Here is a 19,815-nt window from a genome sequence, read left to right on the forward strand (position 1 = left end):
ATATTTTATCCAACCTCCTCATTTAACAGATGAAAAAGATGTGAATGGAGCTATAGGAAAACTGAATGATTTACCCTTTCTAGAAATTGTGGTAGTCTTAATTAAGTTATTGTTTTCAAAGTAAAAGGCATTCTCATGACCGGTTTAAGTGTTGCAAATTTTGCAGCATTCCTTTCATATTTTCATAACCTAGCTTTTTTTTTTTTTTCCCCAAAATACAGGTCGAAGAAGGAAGTAAGGGTATTCGGTTAGGATCCCTAATTGGATTGATGGTGGAGGAAGGAGCTGATTGGAAGCAAGTTGAAATTCCCAAAGATGTGAGTCCTCCGCCACCTCCAGCTTCACCTGTGTCTGCGCCTCGCCTAGTTGAAGCCGTGGCTCCTGCCTCTGTCAAAAAGCACCCCCCAGCTGGGAAACTGATGTGAGTATGCCATTTTTGGGTAGGCTTCCAAGGGCATTTGTCCTCTAGATGGGGCCTGTTCTCTCTCATTCTTTTCTTAAGAATTTGAGGCAGAGAGCAAGGTGACTAAGTCACCTTGTCGAGTGCACATGGCAAGTTAGCACAGTGCCATGGACTGAGCTGAGACCAGTATCCATCCCTTGGAGCTCAACTTGTAATCTCCTACTGTGACTGTGCCCCAGGGCAGGCAAGGAAGGCCATCAGTCCTCTCTCTCCTGGAGCTGAGGATGCTGTTCTTCTGACTGACTTCCTTGCCGGGACTCTCCATCTCCCTTATTTTTCCTCCCCTTGCTCTCCACATCTCCTAGAGGAGGAGTCCATTGGATGGTCTGGGAAAGCAGGAAATGAATAACAAAACAATTGGTGTTTATGTAGCATTTTATGTTTAAAAAGCACTTCTCATGTGTGATCGCATTTGATCCTGGATCTAGATAGACTCCCCCACCTCTAGAATGTGTCCCTGGAGAGTCTGGGGATTTAGGGATGGAAAAAACTTCAGAGATGAAGAGACTGAGGTCCAGAGAGGTGCCAGGACTTCTCCTGGGCCACATGGGCCCTTATTAATCACAAGCTGGGCCAACTGACACAAAATGAAGGTAGCTTTAAAAAACAAACCAACTGATTTTGATTCCATTTTAATAGAATTAATTCCTATGCTTGGATTTCTGGCACAGAGGAAAGGGGGCTTGTTTTAGCTGGTTTTCTGTGAGGTCTCAGAAGCACAGGCTGTTAGCATTTCATCAGAGCAAGGGACCACTGGAATGATCAGGTGGAGACAGCGGCTCTCCCGGGGTCCCTTGGGCCGAGATTCACATCTAAGGTTTTTGACTGCAGTTTCTGGCTCAGCTCACTGTTCAGCCAGACTCCCGCATAAAGACATGCTTTCGGGGATGTTCCTCACACACTCTTGAAGGCTTACTTTCTTTTAACACAATTTTAGAAGTTTCTGATTTTAATCATCGGATGAAGGATTAACAAAACATTTTTGTTATAACCTGTTCCTTTACTAGGTTTCTCTCTTCCTTTTGAATGACCTTCATAAGGCAAAGGGGATTGGTATTTTTGTTTCTGTTTCTTCTTCTTACCAAGCATCCCCTTAGAACTGCCCAGGATATTGCAGAGGCCTTTCTTTTTCCTGGTTTTCTAATTTACTATTTTAAACCTTGTGTGGACACATGCAGGACCTGCAATATTGCCCTTCTCTTCTAACCCACAGTCGCCTCCACCATTATCTCATTAAGGCACTGAGGTGCTCCTGATTTTTTGAAGGCGCTGCCACCAATATAACCCATCTGGCAGGTTCTATGATGCTGGAGACTTCAAATAAGATCCCAGAAACAGATGCGATTGTCTTCTAAGGCTTAGCCTTGTTAAGTATGGAGAGGCTCGTCCCCAGGAGGCTTGCTCTCTGGTAATGGTCCTTTGTTCATAGAAACCAAAGAAAGGCACAGAACGGTATCCAGTCTTGCTTGGCATCCTCTGCCTTGGCAGTGATGTGGTCTTCAGGGCACTGAGAACCACAGCATGTGTTTCTGTCCTCATGATAGCTGTTGTTACTAGAAAGGTGAGCTCCTTTTCCATTAACTAAGTAGACATACTACTGGCAGATCTGAGCCATGTCAGTGCTAATATTTTCATCACAAGTGAAACAAAAAGAATTTAGAAGTTGCAGGTAAAATGCCTCATAAATTTTTCTTGAATAGGTAAAGAAATGAGTTGGTTTTATTGTGTGTCCAAAAGCAATGAGAAAAATCACTACATGGGCCCTCGGTCATCTTGTCCTCTATGCTGATAAGTATTTACCAAAAGACCTCCATGAAGATGATTGCAGCCTAAGGACCAACATCTGTTTCAGAGGATGAGAAGGTAGATAAGATCCTTTAAATTACATCAACACGGTCTAATACTCAGGGATTTCACTGCCAAAATTGGGTGGACAGAGTAATAAATGTTACAAAACAGTTCAGGAATAAGCAATAAGAGAGCCCAACGGATTTCAAAATTCTTCTCATGCCTCTTTTTCTTAAATAGTTGGGAGATACAAAATTTGGATTAACACCAAAATAAAATATAAACTTCCAAATTTTTTGAGTATGATTTAACAGAAAATGGGAGTCACTTATGAATCAGCTTTCTTTTTCCATTCAGACAACCAACTTGTTAAAACAAAAATAAAAATTGATATCACATTAGAAGCACTAATACAGAAAATAGTGTGCAACTGAGGTAGCTACAGCTTGACATGTTTATGCCAACTGGTAACCACAGCCACAAAAATGGGCAGTGGGTAAAATAACAGTTGTCAACACAGAATATATCACTATGTAAGTTGATAAACATTTATTAAGCACCTGCTACATACCAGGCACTGTGCTAAGTAAGTGTTAGGGATTCAAAGAAAGGCAAAAGAATTCCTTCTCCTAAGGAAATTTTTAACTGATGTTACTGATATCAATAAAAATAATTTTTAATTATATAAAACTTTAAATTGCTATGATGAGGAGACCCAAAATTCCTAGAAACTATCCTAGCCAGCAAAAATGGCATTTAAGGACAAAATAGATTGTTAAAAATTTATTTGTGCAAAAAAGGATGGAAGATTATGAGCAGCATCACTTCATACAACAATGAAAGGTAATGGCCCAGGTGTATAGAAAGACAGATGGCCATCCCTAAGGGAGGGACAACAGACAGACAATTAGAGGAGATCTGTTAGGATTTCTCTGCCTATTTCCTTTGACACTGACAAGAGAGGAGCCTCAGTTGGGCAGTCTTAACAGCCCAGGCCCAGTTCACTGCTGGAGGAATGAGAAATGGCCCCAGAGCTGCAGGGCCCGGGTAGGGGTGGGGACTGTGATAGAGACCGGAGCACTGCACACCAGCAAGCGTAGACAAGTCAGCAGAGAGAATGGTCCAGCATTAGAGCGTCAAGTGGGGCCTAGGGGGGTGTTGGGACAGTGGCCGAGCTCCAGATGTGAAGGACAGCACCTGCTGGCAAGTCCAACCAACTTCTAGGTTACTTTTGCTTGACTTATAAAGGAGATTCTTGATAGGGGAAGCTAGCTAAGCAGATGAAGAAAAGAGGAAATACTGAATGATAAGAGTGATAGAAGAGCTAAAAGTAGCAGTAAATTTTTCTTATCTATCTATTGCTGAAGCAATTGAGGTTAAGTGACTTGCCTAGGGTCATACAGCTAGGAAGTGCCAAGTGTCTGAGGCTGGATTTGAACTTGGGTCCTCCTGACTTCAGGGCTGGTGCTTTATCCACTGCACCAACTAGCTGCCCCAGTAAATTTTTTTTTAAGAAAAGACATTAAAGAAAACAAAGATGGGAGAAAAACCTAATTTAACTCAAGTCTACATGAGAGTTTTGCCTCCATGGATACCTGATAAAGAAGAATGCCGGATGTAGGGAGAAAAACTTTGGCCTTATTCCCCTCAGTAGGCACTCAGAAATATATTTATTAATAACCCATTTGTCTACTTTATCATCTCTGCAAAGGAGGTGAATAATCCACATACACATGCATGCATAAACCTTAATGAAGGTTTGAGGAGGGAATGGGCCAGGTTTCATAAATAATATACTAGAGCAAATCACATCTTTATAGTCTCACAACTGAAAAAATAAAGGGAATGCAAAACCCTAGTGAATTTATTGTGGGGTATAAAAATATATTTGATTCTGTAAAGCAAAAGACTTCCTTAATTATTAGCCTCTCTTTCAACAAGGCATTTCCTCTAATCATAAAAAGGTTTTGTCCAATGTCCCTTAATACAAATAACTGTCCTGTCCTCTGATCTCTGGTGAATATAATGCTGGATTTTGTCAAAAGACCTTGGTTTTATTTGAGTCTCACCTAGGCACTTCCTAGATGTTTGATCGATAGAAATCATTTTTCCTTTTCAGCCTCAGTTCCCTAATTGTAAAAACAAGGATAATACATGAAGTGTTAACCTTATAGGATATTTTGAGTACCAAATGAGATAACATATGTAAAGTGCTTTATTAATTAACAAATCAATAAAAATATGTTAAATGTCCTATTTTTTTTCCTCTTTTTTTCTTTTTCTTTTTCTCTCTCTTTTTTTAAATTATAATAACTTTTTATTGACAGAACGCATGCCAGGGTAATTTTTTACAACATTATCCCTTGCACTCGCTTCTGTTCCAATTTTTCCCCTCTCTCCCTCCACCCCCTCCCCTAGATGGCAAGCAGTCCTATATATGTTAAATATGTCGCAGTATCCTAGATACAATATATGTGTGCAGAACCGAACAGTTCTCTTGTTACACAGGAAGAATTGGATTCAGAAGGTAGAAATAACCCAGGAAGAAAAACAAAAATGCAAACAGTTTACATTCATTTCCCAGTGTTCTTTCTTTGGGTGTAGCTGCTTCTGTTCATCCTTGATCAGTTGAAACTGAGTTAGATCTTCTCTTTGTCAAAGAAATCCACTTCCATCAGAATACATCCTCATACAGTATCGTTGTTGACGTATATAATGATCTCTTGGTTCTGCTCATTTCACTTAGCATCAGTTCATGTAAGTCTCTCCAAGCCTCTCTGTATTTATCCTGCTGGTCATTTCTTCAGAACAATAATATTCCATAACATTCATACACCACAATTTACCCAACCTGATGGGCATCCATTTATTTTCCAGTTTCTAGCCACTACAAACAGGGCTGCCACAAATAAATGTCTTATTTTCTAAATCCTCTGTTAGGCATTGGGATTATAAAGAAAAGATGAAAACAATCTGCGTCAGAGGAAACAGTATCCCCCCCACCCCCCCAAAAAAAACAAACAAAAACAAATAAACCAAAAATCTTTTTTGCATGGTAGTTTCGAGAGAGAGCGATCACTGGTGGTTGGAGAGAGTTCAGGAAAGGCCTTCTTTAGGAGGTGGTATTGAACTGAGCTTTGAAAGCATCTAGAGAATCTAAGTGGCACCGATAAGAAGAAACAGTGTTCCACTCATGGGAGAACTTTTAGGCATAAATGTCGGCTGTTAATGGGATTACATGAATATAAAAATGTCATTCTGTTCTAAAAATGTTATGAGAACCTATTCTTGCCTCAGTTTCCCCTTCTGTAAGATGATCTCAGCTCCTACCTTTTGAGTTGGGTATTAAGTAAGTTTTATTCATTGTTAGGCAGTAGGTAATACATATGTCCCTTGCAGTATTTAAATTATTTGATGAGAATTGAAGAAAAAAACTTTATTCATTAATTTGTCTTTTTAAATACTTTGAACCAGTGATTATTTAAATGTTTTATAAAAACATTTTGTCTGTAAAATTAGAGTAATAGAGATTATTTTGAATGTCCTGAAACAGTTTGAAATTTAGCTTTATATGTGGTTATAGGCTGGTTTTTGTGAATGATTATTACTAAAGTGATCTAGATGATAGGTGTCAAACTGCGAAATAAATAAAAATTTAGTACATGTAGTTTTCTAAGTTAACCTGCAGGGAGCAATTCTATTTGAGTCTGACACTTCTGATCTAGATCATTTTATTTGAAATAACAATACGTTTTTGCATCCTGTGACCTGCATTTTCTTATTTAGGTTCCGGCTAAGTCCTGCTGCTCGCAACATTTTGGATACTCATGACATTGATCCCAAACACGGTACCGCTACAGGACCTCGGGGCATTTTTACTAAAGAGTATGTATGTGTTTTATGTCTTTAGAGAACATATATTTATCATGATCCTTTGCTAAAGAAAGTACTTCATTGAAGATATGAATACAGGTGGGAGTTATCAGTGTAATTTCCTTCAGACTATTTTGCCTTTTATATTTTAATTATATTTGTTACAATCCAATACAATTCTTAGAATGCCAAAATGTGTGTGTGCACAAGTCTATTAACATAATTTCCTAGTACTCATAAAACAATTTGGTTTTGATTATGATTATGATTATCTTTGGTTTTAGTGAAATTATTACAAATGGTGATGTTGAATATTTAAACTCATGACTTAGATATATAACATTTAAATCAGAAGTGGTGAAATAACTATGTGAAGTCATTTGTTTCCCCAGTCATCTTGCATCTTTTTTTTCCTCTTCAATTATGATTGTTTATTTTATTTGAATGAATGTGCCTTATTACCTATTTAGGGATATTTAATTTTAAAAGACCAAGAGAAAATACCAAAGTAGTTCTAATTGAAGAAAGTCTACTTGGCAAATTATTATACAATCAGCATACTGATATTGTGGTATTTAAGAATAATGAAAAGGGGGGGGGGTATACATTGAACTAATTTAGTTTTTAATTAAAGCGATTAATGATCAGAAATGGACAACAGAATGGAAATTGACACTACCTATAATAATTTTATCCAGAACCTTAAGCCATGCTAAACATATCCCTACAACAGGAATCATGGAGTTTAGAAACAATTTTAGGCAGCAAAAATCTAACTTAGTTTTTAAATAGAAGGAGTTGCCAAAGGCAAAAATGGTTTACTATATAAACTCATTTGTAAAGTCTGAGAAAGAAAGATGATAGAGTAATATGAGGGTATTATTACTTAAAGCAAAGAGAACCAAAAAAGAATAAAATCAGTTAAAAGAAACTCTGGCAATATGTCCATTTAAGCAGTGTCACCTCAGTATCATTCAAAGATGAGTAAGGAAAGAGAACTGCAAGTCAAAGAAAAAGGGAAAGATTTGCCAAAAAGAATTTAACGAGTTGTTTCTTCACTGCACTTAGACCTTAGCATCTTAGACTTTAGCATCTTGGTCAGCTGGACTCAGAGATGAGGTAGAAAGGGCTCTCAGGAGAATAAGAGGAAAGCAGCCAAATTGGACCAAGTCTGTTGAGAGCCGATGCAATTGGGAGAATAGCAGAAGGTACCAAAGACATAAATGACAAAAATCCCAGAGAGCATTAATGTCAAAAAAAAAGTGTTAACACTACTGACCTCTGTCTACTCTCCCATGAATACAGTATCTTTCTGCCAGTCATATTTACTCAAATTCATCACATCCTCTGAAGATATTAGTAGGAAATGGGCAGGCTTGGACAAGCAGTATTCAATAGTGAACCATATCTTTACTGTTTCACAATCAAGTAAAAATGTAGGGGATACAGTTCTGTTGTGTTTATTGTGTGTATTCCTTCGGTAGAGCACTGCCTTCTAGTGTGTGTGTGGGGGGAGTATTTGGTTTTTTCTCAACCATGTGTCTCCCATTCATATGTTATTCACAATTCCTTAAAAAATATAACAGAAACAATCGTGTTCAGTGTTCTCCTTACAATAAGCATTTAGAACCACGATAGAGGGGGTGTGGTGGAGAATCTAGAGCAAAAAGGGATCCCCTGTGAATGGAATGTTCCAGGTTCTTATGTTTACTGATTATATTAAGGCCCAGAAACTCCACATGGAGAGAGAATGTCCTTCACTCATATTGCAGCATGCATTTGAATGAAAGTCTTATGGACCTTTTTAGCATTGTGAATACCTGGGACAGATGATGTGCACAGCTAACAGAGCAGGTCTAGAGGGGAACAGTAGCAGCCCTTTAACTTTCCCCAAGCTTTCCTCCAAAGTAAAGGCCGCTTTTTCAATATTAATATTCTTCTAATGCTGGTTTATTTCAGTGAGATGTAGAATGCAATTGCCTCCAAACACCTAAAACCGAGTATTACACAGAGAGTAATAGAAGGTTATTTGGTGGGTGAGAACAGACTGGAGGAGTTCCAGCGATAAAGTGATAAGAGAAGGTAGGCTATCTACATGGTGAGGGCAAAAGGTGTGCACCCAGCATTCCTCTGCTATCACTGGGGTGTCAGGAGACAGTGAGGTGCCATCAGCATGTTTGGTAATTTCCCTGAAATGGACTTGGGGAGGGAGTGGACAAGAGACCTACAAGATGGAGGCAGGCAGGCCTGGCTCATGTTCCCAGGAAGAATATTTAGAATTTAGGAATTCCTCTCTGTCTCCATATAATTGCACTGGATTATTCCAGTAATGGAATTCATTCAGCAAGTATAGTGAGCATCTCTCCTATGCCTGTCACTACTACAGAGTGCTAAATATCTTCTGCATTGTACTGGGAAAAGAAGCTTTGTTTTACCTCTTTTCTGCATCTGTTTCCATGTGAGCTATATGACTTTGGCAAGTCATTTCATCTTGATAAGTCTCAGTTTTCTCATTTTAAACATGTTAACATTTATCCTATGGTAATTATATTATTTCACAGTGTTGTTTTGAGATTGAATGGGGGAACAAGCATTTTTTTTTGTTTTTAATGCTTTTCATCACATTTTTGTTAAAGCCCCAAAGATTTCTTTTTTAAAGAGGTGCTCATAAAATCTAATCCATCTTTCTTTTTTTTTTTTTTTTGACTTAATATTATTTCTTTTTTTTCCTACTTATATATAAAAATAGTGTTCAATATTTATTTTTGTAAGATTTTGAGTTCCAAATCTTTTTCTTTCCCTTCCTCCTTCACAAGACAACAAGCAACCTAATATAGGTTGTACATGTGCAATCATGTTAAACATTTTCACATTACTCTTGTTGGGAAATTAGAATCAGAACAAAAGGCAAAACCACAAGAAGAAAGAAAAAATTGAAAATAATATGCTTTGATCTACATTCAGACTCCATGGTTCTTTCTCTGGTTGTGGTCAGCATTTTCCATTATGAGTCTTTTGGATTTGTCTTGAATCCTGGTACTGCTGAGAAAATTAACTCTTCCCCTGTACAATGTTCTTCTGGTTCTGCTCATTTCACTTTGTGTTAGGTGTGAATCTTTCCAGGGTTTTCTGAAATCTGTCTGCTCATCATTTCTTATAGCTCAACAGTATTCCATTACGTTCATATGTCACAGTTTGTTCAGCCATACCTTCGATTTCCAATTCTTTGCCACCATATAAAAAGTTGCTGTACCTGTGAGCCTTTTCCCTGTTTTATGATCTTTTTAGGATATAGACCTAGAAGTAGGACTGCCAGCTCAAAGGTATGCACAGTTGGTTGCCCTTTGGGCATAGTTTCAAATTGCTCTCCAGAATAGTTGGATCATTTCACAATTCCACCATTAGTGGAAGAAGCATTTATTGAGTTCTTTCTGTGTACCTACGTGGAGCAGATTTGTAGTCCATGAATAGATGCTGAGTTTGGAGTCGGGAACACCCGAGTTCAAATCTGGCCTTCGTCAGTAGACATGTGATCATGGGCAAGTCCGTTAACCCTGTTTGCCTCAATCCACTGGAAAAGGAGATGGCAAACCCCTCCCTTTTCTTAGTCTTGCCAAGAAAACCCCCCCGCTTGGTGCTGGTCCGAAGGGTAACAAAGTGTTGGACATGACTGAGCAACAAGTAGTGTGCCATGCAATGAATGAAGTGTTTTATAAACATTAATCTCATGTGATCCTCACAACAACCCTCTGAAATAGGTTCTGTTTTTGTTGCATTTTACAGGTGAGGGAACTGAGGCAACAGGTGATTCTTTATGGAAAATACTATATAGATAGATATAGATAGATAGAGAGATAGATGAATTTCAATAAATTCATAAATACAGTATGCTTTAAAGTGGTAGTGAACCTGATGCCTTATAATTCCTAATACTATTATTTCTTATACATGCTGTTTTTCCAACACATCATTTCCTTTTTTTCACATTAAGTGAAAGCTTTTTATATAACTTAAATTGGCTTAGTTTTAGATTTAATATATGTGTAAAAGACTAGTTCATTAGATTTGTCAAGGCAAAGCATTATGCTGGGTGATAGGATTTAAGAAGTGAATGGTCTTTTAGTTGTTATAATAACAAAAAAATGTTATTGTTCTCAGTTTATACATAGTTTTCATAATCTAATACAATACACTTAATTAAGAAATTTGCACTATTTTGAAAACAATACAAATATAATAACTAAATTAGATATATTTGATAGACTTTTATTATTTTGTTTGTCCTTTGTTCTCAAAGAGGACTATGAGATCAGAGAAGTGACACCATGACATGCAAGTGAGTTAGTTAGAAATGAGGGAAGGCTATGTATGCCAGGTCACCTGCCTCATTGTCTCCTATAGAGCCATGGGTGAAATGAGAGACCTGGGTCTATTTGACTGAAGCCCCAACTCATTCAGTGATTAAGACTGGGTAGCACAAAATGGCTTTTTTCACCTAGTGAAAAACCACTCCAATTTGAGAGAAGAAGATACTTAGGATTTCTGTCCAAAATAGAAACAATTGCTATTTATATTCTGAGTCAACCTGGGCCCAAAGGATGTCTTAGTGGAATTTGACTTGAGACTTATTGTTGTCCAGTTAGTGAGAGAAGGAGGATTTGGGTTTAAGGCAAGGTCTTAAGAAAGAATTCTAATAGGTAAACCCTTTATAAAGTACTTGAGAATGGCAGGTGCTTTTCTAAAATACTGTTTTTTTCTATAAAAAGAACAAATTCATGTAAAATCATTATGGATTTTCTGTGTATTTTATTTAAATACATTTAAAATGTGTATTTTAAGGGGAAAAAGTCAACTATTAACTCCATTTATTGTTATTTCAAACATGACTAAGAAGTTAATGTATAACAATATATATAGTAAAATAACTGTCTGAAAAATAATTTTTTGAAATTGTTATACTCTGTAAATGTGTAATATTACAAAATATACCAACACTGAAAAGACTGCTTCAAGCACACTGAGGCTTTCAGCGACCGTTTTCAGTACAGGTCTTGATTAGTGTCCACCATACTGCTCTTGTAAAAATCCATGAAGGCAAAAGAGTTTTCAGGGCTGAGCAATGGAACTATGATCAGTGGTGTGGGATCGAATTTTTAGGTTACATTGACCTTTGTCCCATCTTCCCTCTGTATTTAGTGACTCCCTGGAGTAGATTATGCCCATGCCTTAGAATTTGTTAAGCTATAAGTACATAAATAACTGTAGAAGCCATGGTGGGGAAAGGATTCCAGGTGGGTAAGAACCACCTTTCCATTCTCATTGGATTTTCCTCTTAGCCTGTTAGATGGAAGGATACTATACTTAATTTTATGGGGTAGGTAAATTTCAGGGGGTGGCAGATACTATCAGAATACAGACTAGCTCTTGCAGACTAATTTAAAGTTATTAGAGATGATTACTTGACCTGTTACTGCTGTACTTATTCAGTAGAACACTATTGATAAGGATCACTGTCTATACAAGTTCAACCAAAAAGAACAATGGCCAAATGTTTGTACTTTCCACATTGCATGTATAAAGGGATCCTCATGGTTTGGAGCAGTTTCTTTTTTAAGAGTGCGATTTTATTTGCAGTTTTGCCTCTGGTAGCATTTAAATTGTTAATTGAATTTGCTCAGTAAAATCACCTACTCTTGAAATGCTCCTCTTTTTAAGTTGGCCTGTCTGTTTGCTATTTCCTTCCCCAATACAACTACATAATATGCTGTCATGTGTTAATAAAGCTATTTCTTTAATTCTAAGCAGTTATTTCCATTCTTTGCCTAAGAAATCTGCATTAGAGTTTGTGATCCTAAATCTTGGAAGCAGGTCACGTGCAGAAAATGGGTGGTAGTAGTACTCCTCTGTGACTTTGTGTATCTCTGAGCATGTCCCCTGTGGTTTCTGGCATTTTTTAATGTAACTTCTGGTTTTATTTCACTGAACATTTTTCTGGATTCTGCCTTCCCTCCTCCTTATTTAAAAGAAACAATACTTTAAAAAAATATCTATCATAGGTCTTCTTCAGTTTGTTTATTTTCTCTTTTGAGTATTGTTCAAAAAGCAATAGATTTTATTGTTTATTTTCCATGTTTCTTTTTTTTTTTTTTTTTTTTTTTTTTTTTTAATTGGCAGTTTGGGGATACAGGCTCTTACTGTGCCATTTGTGATTTAGAGGTTTCAAAAGTGTTACTCCCTTCTTAGGAAAGTTTCCCAGTTTGGAATGCAGTTCCTCAGGACATCCTGAGCTCCTTATTACTAAGAGTGTTAATACAAGTCTTGGTGATCCATTTATAAGTCATGTTGTAAAGGAAATTGATTCATGCTTTAGGTATAAGTTGGACTAGGTGATTGACCTCTGGTGCCCTTCTTGGCTTCTAATTTTACAGTAGCTCCCCTTGAACAAGCAGAATGAGTGTCTGGTAATAGTTATTTTCATCTTGTTCCTTGACATTCCTTTTCTGAGTGCATTGTAAAGCCAGGGTGTCATTCAGATTATGTAATGTCACTGAGAAAAGCTTTTATAAATTGTTTCATTGTTATTCAGTTATAGCAATTAAGATAAAATATTTAAAACATTCTTCTGCTTGTAATTCCATGAAAAGGCCAGCATTAAGCATATGGTCTGTAAGCATCTGTAGTAGTTATTTTCTTATTCTGATGATGGATTTTCAGACTTTGGAGGAAAGCACTCCCAGAATATCCTAAGGCACATTTTATTATTATTATTATATCTTTTTATTTACAAAGCCTATGCATTGGGTAATTTTTTCAACACTGACCCTTGCAAAATCTGGAATTTTCAAATTTTCCCCTCCTTCCTCCCACCCTTCCTCTACATGGCAGGTAGTCCAATACATGTTAAATATGTTAAATCCAATATATGTATACATATTTATACAGTTATCTTCTAAGGCACATTTTTAAAAGGTGATGCTGTTCTGTTCTCTCAACAAAGTTCATGCAAGTGATCTACAAGGTTGGGTTACAGACCTGTTAGTAGAATTGGGAATTGGTTTGTTTTTGTGGAAAGCTGTTTCACATAATGCTAGAAAGGTCACTACATTGTGAATACTCTTTGAGCAATATCACCATAAGATTCTTAACTCCAGGAGATCAAAGATAAACTGAAGTCTCCCCACCCCTGAATATAAATGTGTCTATAAAAATACTTTGCTTTGGTATTAACAGTTCTAAACATTGGGGAAAAGGGGGTGACTATAAATTGGAAAATAGTTGAACAAATTGTAGTAAATGAATATTATAGAATAGTATTGTGCCAGAAGAACCAGCACATTGGAAAAAAAATAGAAAGTTGGTATTAACTGATGAAGAGGACAGCAAGCTAACGTGCCTTAGTGATCCTCTCATTATGTAAAAGGTATTTTATAAACTCAAGTGCTATATTCAGTTTAACAACCATTCATTTGGCACCTTAAGCTGTCATTACTCCCTCTCATGTACTCTACTTTTTGCTGTCCTCCAAATAAATCACTGCATTATTATTTCTATGGTCACCTTTCACCCACAAACTCTCTCCTCTTCCCTGCCTCCTCATTGCTTTGAGCACTACTGTCATCTTCCCAGTCACCCAGGCTTGCAGTGCAGGGGTTAACTTCAGGTTTTCCCTCTCTGTGCTCCTTATCTAGGCAGTTTTCCAGGTTTTGTAGATGACATTAATTCCTTAACATTCCTCATCTGTGTCCCCCCCACCCCCATCACCAGCAATTTGAAGCTGGGACTATCCCAGGGGTTTACTAGTTGGTCTCCCTGCACTGCCCAGCTGGATTGCTCAGTTGCCTTCAGTTCCAGCTATGATGATCCTGCAAGGTTATCTTGAAACGTATTGATATGACTTTTAAGAATCTAGCCTGACTTCTGGGCCATGAGATATGTCTGAGTGTACCATATTTAAAATCATTAGTTTAACTAATGCTATTGCTTTTTCTCTTTATATGTTAAATATAGGATAATTTTGTTAGGAGTTATATTTCTTCAGATTTAGCTTGGTCCTTTAAGATTTTTTGAGATCCTGTTGTGCCTGACACTCACATTGACTTAATTAACTTATTCTATTTATACACAATTTATCTTCCCTCTTCCACCTTAGTGATGTTTTGGATTTGGAGTGGTTAAGGGCAAACTATTTTGCTTTCAGTCTTTTGGCCCTTAGAAATCTAAGAAACCCTCTTAAACTGGGGTAATTTCATTTTTCAGACAGCTTCATGTTCTTACTAGAAGTGATTTACTTCTGATTTTGAAACAATAGAATTTCTTCTGAAGAAATTAGGTATTTCTTCAACCTAGTTGTGTTTGTCCATCTTCTTCCTAAAGCACCTGAAACTCAGAATAAGTTAAATGTCTTTCTTCTCCCCAATCCACACTTTATCAGAGATCAGTAGCTATTTAAAAAATATAGTATCTTGTTTTATACTCTAAATTTCTTGAGTCAACTAGGAATCATTTTAATGTCACCTAAAAGAAGATTTGTGCTAAAGCTGCTCTGGACTTAAATGTCTTTGGGACTTAAATATCAGGTAATATCTATTGTAAAATATGCAATTAAGGTTGATATAATCTTCTTGTACACTGCAGGTTATCATACTGAATCAAACTTTTCTTTTATAATTTTATATTGGGTGCAAACATGTGGGAGGTAAAAGATGAAATGACTGAGGAAACAAAAAATTGAATTTCCAAGCATATTGATTTATTAAGCAATACATGTTATTAAGCATAACAAATCACATATAGACCTCAGTTTAATACAGAAAAATTCTTCTCTTCCCTGTATTAAAAACAATGGAATAAGATCAATCAAAAAAAAAAAAAAAAACCAAAAAACAATTAACTAGGATACAGAATTAGGTAATCTGATTTCTACTTGGAGGAAAGATTAGGGACTTTCTGTATTGGGAAAGGGAGAGTGACTAGGTACAACTAATTGAAATTAGAGGGGGAAAATTATAACTATCTTTAACTGTTCTTTTAATCATTTTTTTTCCTTTGTGAAATGTTATACATATTTTGTTGCTAGTAAGTGTCCTTGAATTCTGTCTTATCTCTAGAGATGCTCTCAAACTTGTACAGCTAAAAAAATCAGGCAAACTTGCTGAATCAAGACCTTCTCCAGCACCTCCTACAACTGCAGTGCCTTTGCCTCCTCAAGCAGCTACTGGGCCATCATCGTATCCAAGACCGATGATTCCACCAGTTTCTACTCCTGGGCAGCCTAATGCAGTGGTAATACCTTGTGCAGATTTAGCATTTTAATAATGATGTGCCATAAAGAATTAAAAACTAAAAGAGATTGAAACATTTTTTAAAATGGACATTAATTGTGTTGCCATGTTCCTTAAGCATATAAAGAAAATGGATTTTTTAAGAATCCAAGCTTTTTTCTGCATAGAAATGGGCTCACTGAGCTGGGATCCTATTTGACACAGAAATTCCATGTATTTAGTACAAAATAGGTATTATTCATGTATGTTACTTTCAGGGCTTCCCATGTTAATTTCCCTGGCCAGTCAATTTCTAACTCAGTGCTTACTCCTTGGCTCAGGAAGGAAGGAAGTACCACATTATTTTAAATGATGCTCCTTTTTGAATGGATTGGAATGTATGTCAAAAAGTAATAGCAGTCTGCTATTGTTGAAGGATGGGAATGAAGAAGCTAGAATGCCAGATCTCTAACATTATGATTTTATTATTTTGTTAGCATTTTTGAGAGTCTCAGAAAAATCCGGCCTCTCCTTTTAAAAGCAAATTTTATAGAACTTTCCAAGGTAAATAGAAATTAGCTAGAGATTAATTGAGACTTTGAATTATTCTTGCCCTTCATCTCTATCATAGCAGATAAGTAAAAGTTGACTGTCTTTGGCTTATTTTATATATTGTCTATTGTGTAGTCTTAAAAAATTTTTTTTTTTTTTTTTTTTTTTTTGCATTCAGCTGATTAACTCAGTATGAAGCTGCCAAAAGGAGAGAGAGAGAGTATAGCTCTGAATGTGATTTCTTTGTAATTTTAAACCCAATAGCACAAAACTAACTTTTTGCAAGTTTGATTTTTCTTCATTGGTTGTCGTGGTCATGCTTAAATAGTTAAAATGCATGTCATTTTTTTCTTTTTTATTAATTTGTTTTATTAACCTGTATATTTTTCTATTTTTTCCTCAAAGAAGCAAGAGGTTACTTCATCTGTTTTAAATGACTACTCTCTACATTAATTTTTAATCAGTGTTATAAGTTAAGGTTATTGGGACAGAATCCCAGTTGGGTAGTTTTTCATTTCTCTGCCACCCATGGTTTAACACATAGATTACTGTTTCTTTTTAGGGCACATTCACTGAAATCCCTGCCAGCAATGTTAGAAGAGTAATTGCCAAGAGGCTAACTGAATCTAAAAGTACTGTACCTCATGCATATGCTACTGCTGACTGTGACCTTGGAGCTGTCCTAAAACTAAGACAAAATCTCGTCAAAGGTTAGTAAAGAGACTTTGGGCAATTCTATTAAGTCACATTATTTGTGAAATTCAAATTCTGTCATGTATACATGTATAGTTTTAACTTTGAAATCATAAGGCTATAGATTTAGAGTTAGAAGGAATTATGGATCTCTCCTTTGTTTACATTTGAAGAGATGGCAGCCCAGGAAGGTTAATGATTTGGTGACTCAAGTCACAGAGGTAATAAATGTCACACTGGAATTTGAATTCATGACTTAAGTGAAGTTATATGACATTTCATCTCTCTTAAAGGAAGAAATTCATCAAATTCTTGAATTCTAGAAAAAGAAGCTTATCCTGGTAACGTAACCTCGAAGTCACCTAATGCTTTCTTCTTCTCTCTTGTTCTCTTTCTTCCTCTGCCACAAAATAGTAGCAACAATGTTAAAAAATTATCAATTCAACACACATTAAGCTCCTGTAAATTAGCTATTTTTCAGGAATTCAAAGGTAATGAAAATTTAAATCAGACTGAACAAAATTTAATCCTTTTCAATTGTGTGAAGACGATTCAATGTCATAATTAGAAGCATCAGTTTTTGAAGTTTTTGTCTCAGAATATTGTTTGAATGTTTTCATTGTTATTTTCTGTAGCATCTCACCTCTGTCTCAAACCCCCCTTTTGGGTTTATCATACTCCATTTTCCTTGGTTATTCAAAACATATTTTTAGCAAAAAGCAAGAGAGAGAGTGCCAAAACATTAATTTATCATTATTAATTGATTAATTAAACACTAATTTATCTTTTGGTACTCTAAATGTCAGATTCTATGTCTAGTGATCACCAGGAGGACAGGCTAATGTAGAAATTAAATTCTATCAAACCTGATCAGTCTTACTATAAATGAAGCTAGAACACAAAAGGAAGATGTTGCTGAATGGAAAGATGGCAAAATAGCTCACAGATTCTTCTTGGAGATTCAGCTAAAAGAATTCGTTTTAGTGTATAATAGAGGAAACCAGAAACACCAGTTTCTTGGGATAAAGGAGGAAATTTTACAAATATTATATCATTTGATCCTCACAACTATCCTAAGAGACAGTTGTTATTTTTATTTCTTTAAGGACACGGAGGCAGACAATGTTTAAATAACTTTCTCACTATCATACAGCTGTCTAAGATCAGTTTTGAGTTCAGCTGTTCCTGAGTTCAAATAAACTTCCATATTCTTTGATACTTGATGACTTCAATGTAGATGGTTAAAGTAAAAGTAATGAGAAAAACAAAAGAGTGAATAATTAAATACTAAAGGTTTTTTAGAAACTTTATGCCTATACATCACAAAAATTTTCCTTGATAAAGTATATGAGAGATCCAGGATGTGGTAAGCACAGAATAATAATAAAATGCACGTGCGCGCGCGCGCACACACACACACACACACAATTTTATTAGGCAGTTAATCAGTGGTTCACTACTATTGGGGGAGCTATTCCTGAATCAATTTTATATATATATACAGTCATATCACTGACTTGTTAGATTTAAATAAAAAAGTTAAAATGAGGAAAAAAATGACATGTTAAAACAAATTCCTGGTACTGAAAAATGGGAAATGGATGGAGGGAAGGATGACAGTAGTTTTAATAATTTCATAAGGAAATTTAACCAATGTAAATCAATTTCCATGATACGTCTCAAAGTGACAAAACTCTAAGCTACTATCTAATGGAGAGCTTTGGGCAGCCAAGGGCCACACCAGTTTAATATAGTTAATTATGAAACATTAAGAAACAACAAAAAATAGAGAAGGCATAGTGAAAGATGAGTCTGTGAGACTACACACAATAAACAGGAGTTGGGAAACTTGAGTTTAAAGAAATCTCAGCAAGGCTTTAAATGAAGGTGTCCTTATCTGCCTATGTCTGTCCTTTCTGTAAGTTTACCTGGAGACTACTGAACATGTTGGAGGACTTGCCTTTGTTTCTTTCTCCATTGCCAAAGGATAAATGGATTTCACAGCTCATTATGAAAACCTTTCTCTTTCCACATGACCAGCCTCTGTTCTTTTCCAACATTTCTTTGGTGACATCCTGTATTCTACTTCTGTGCCGCTCCTTGCTTATAAAATTCCTTTTGAGGATGAAATGGAGTAGTACTAAAAAGCTCTGAATAAAGAGAAGAATCTGCAAGCTATTAGCTAACTTATGAAGAAATGAAAATATCTCAGTTTTCATCTTATAGTCCATTGAACTGGCAAAGATGATAGAAGAGGAAAATAAATGTGGGGGAGGTTCACTCTAATAGACCAATTCACAGCTCTGCCAAGAATCTACTTTTCTAAAAAGTCACAAAAACATACACATCATTTGACTCAGTATAGTATCAGTAAGTATATCCCCCCCCCCAAAAAAAAAGTTAAAGATAAAAAAGTCAACTTAGAAGCAAAATAGAATGTTACCTATTGCAATAGTAAAGAAGGAAGAAAGTAATTCTTTATTCATTAATTCTGAATGGTTCAACAAATTGTGGGCAATAATACTCTAGTGGAAATAAGAAAAATTCCTAGAAACTTGAGAAAACCTGTTTGAACTGGTAGAGAGCAAATGGAGCAGAATTAGGTGAGCAATTTACTCAATAACCGCAATAATAATATCAAAAGGCGTCATTGAAAGACATCAGAGGCATACTGGCCTGAGGTCATTGGAGTCACAGACACCCCCCCCCCCCCCTCCTGGACTACATTGCACCCATGTCCCCATCCATCCCACCGTGCTGTGATCCATCGGCAGCACCCTTGATGCCGCCCCTCTACCACAACCTCAGTACCTCTGCACAGAGAATGTAAGCGTAGCCAAGCGAGGTGCTTCTGGAGGGGGGTGGGGAGGGGGGTTGCTGCTTCTGAAAAATTGCCCTTTGGGGCATCTTGTAACACTCTGTGATGTGGCTTATATTTCCTGTGTAGCAGTGGATCTGAGGCTTCTTGGGACCAGAGCTGCCATGGCAGCTTCTCTGGGACCTGAACCTGCTTGACAGATTGTGCCATGGGTGTGATTCCTGCAGGAGCTCTCAGGAAGCCAGAAATGAATCAGGAAGCCCGATGACCTGTTGAGAACCAGCCCTACAGTTGTGGTGATGCTGGCTGCTTCCTGTGCCATGGTCTATGTCACTGCCCATTTGGTCAGCTCTATCAATCCCATCTGG

At 36.6% G+C, this 19,815-nt stretch overlaps 1 protein-coding gene across 1 annotated transcript in view; it reads left to right on the forward strand.

Moving 5' to 3' along the window:
• The window catches only part of PDHX (pyruvate dehydrogenase complex component X), a 75,591-nt gene that overhangs the window by 41,793 nt on the left and 13,983 nt on the right, over positions 1-19,815 (forward strand). The window contains exons 4-7 of the mRNA XM_031942859.1: positions 222-421; positions 6,038-6,136; positions 15,232-15,406; positions 16,499-16,646. Coding sequence (XP_031798719.1) covers positions 222-421; positions 6,038-6,136; positions 15,232-15,406; positions 16,499-16,646 — 622 coding nt within the window. The remainder of the gene's footprint in view (positions 1-221; positions 422-6,037; positions 6,137-15,231; positions 15,407-16,498; positions 16,647-19,815) is intronic.

This window comes from Sarcophilus harrisii, chromosome 6, assembly GCF_902635505.1.
Source record: "Sarcophilus harrisii chromosome 6, mSarHar1.11, whole genome shotgun sequence".
NCBI lineage: Eukaryota > Metazoa > Chordata > Mammalia > Dasyuromorphia > Dasyuridae > Sarcophilus > Sarcophilus harrisii.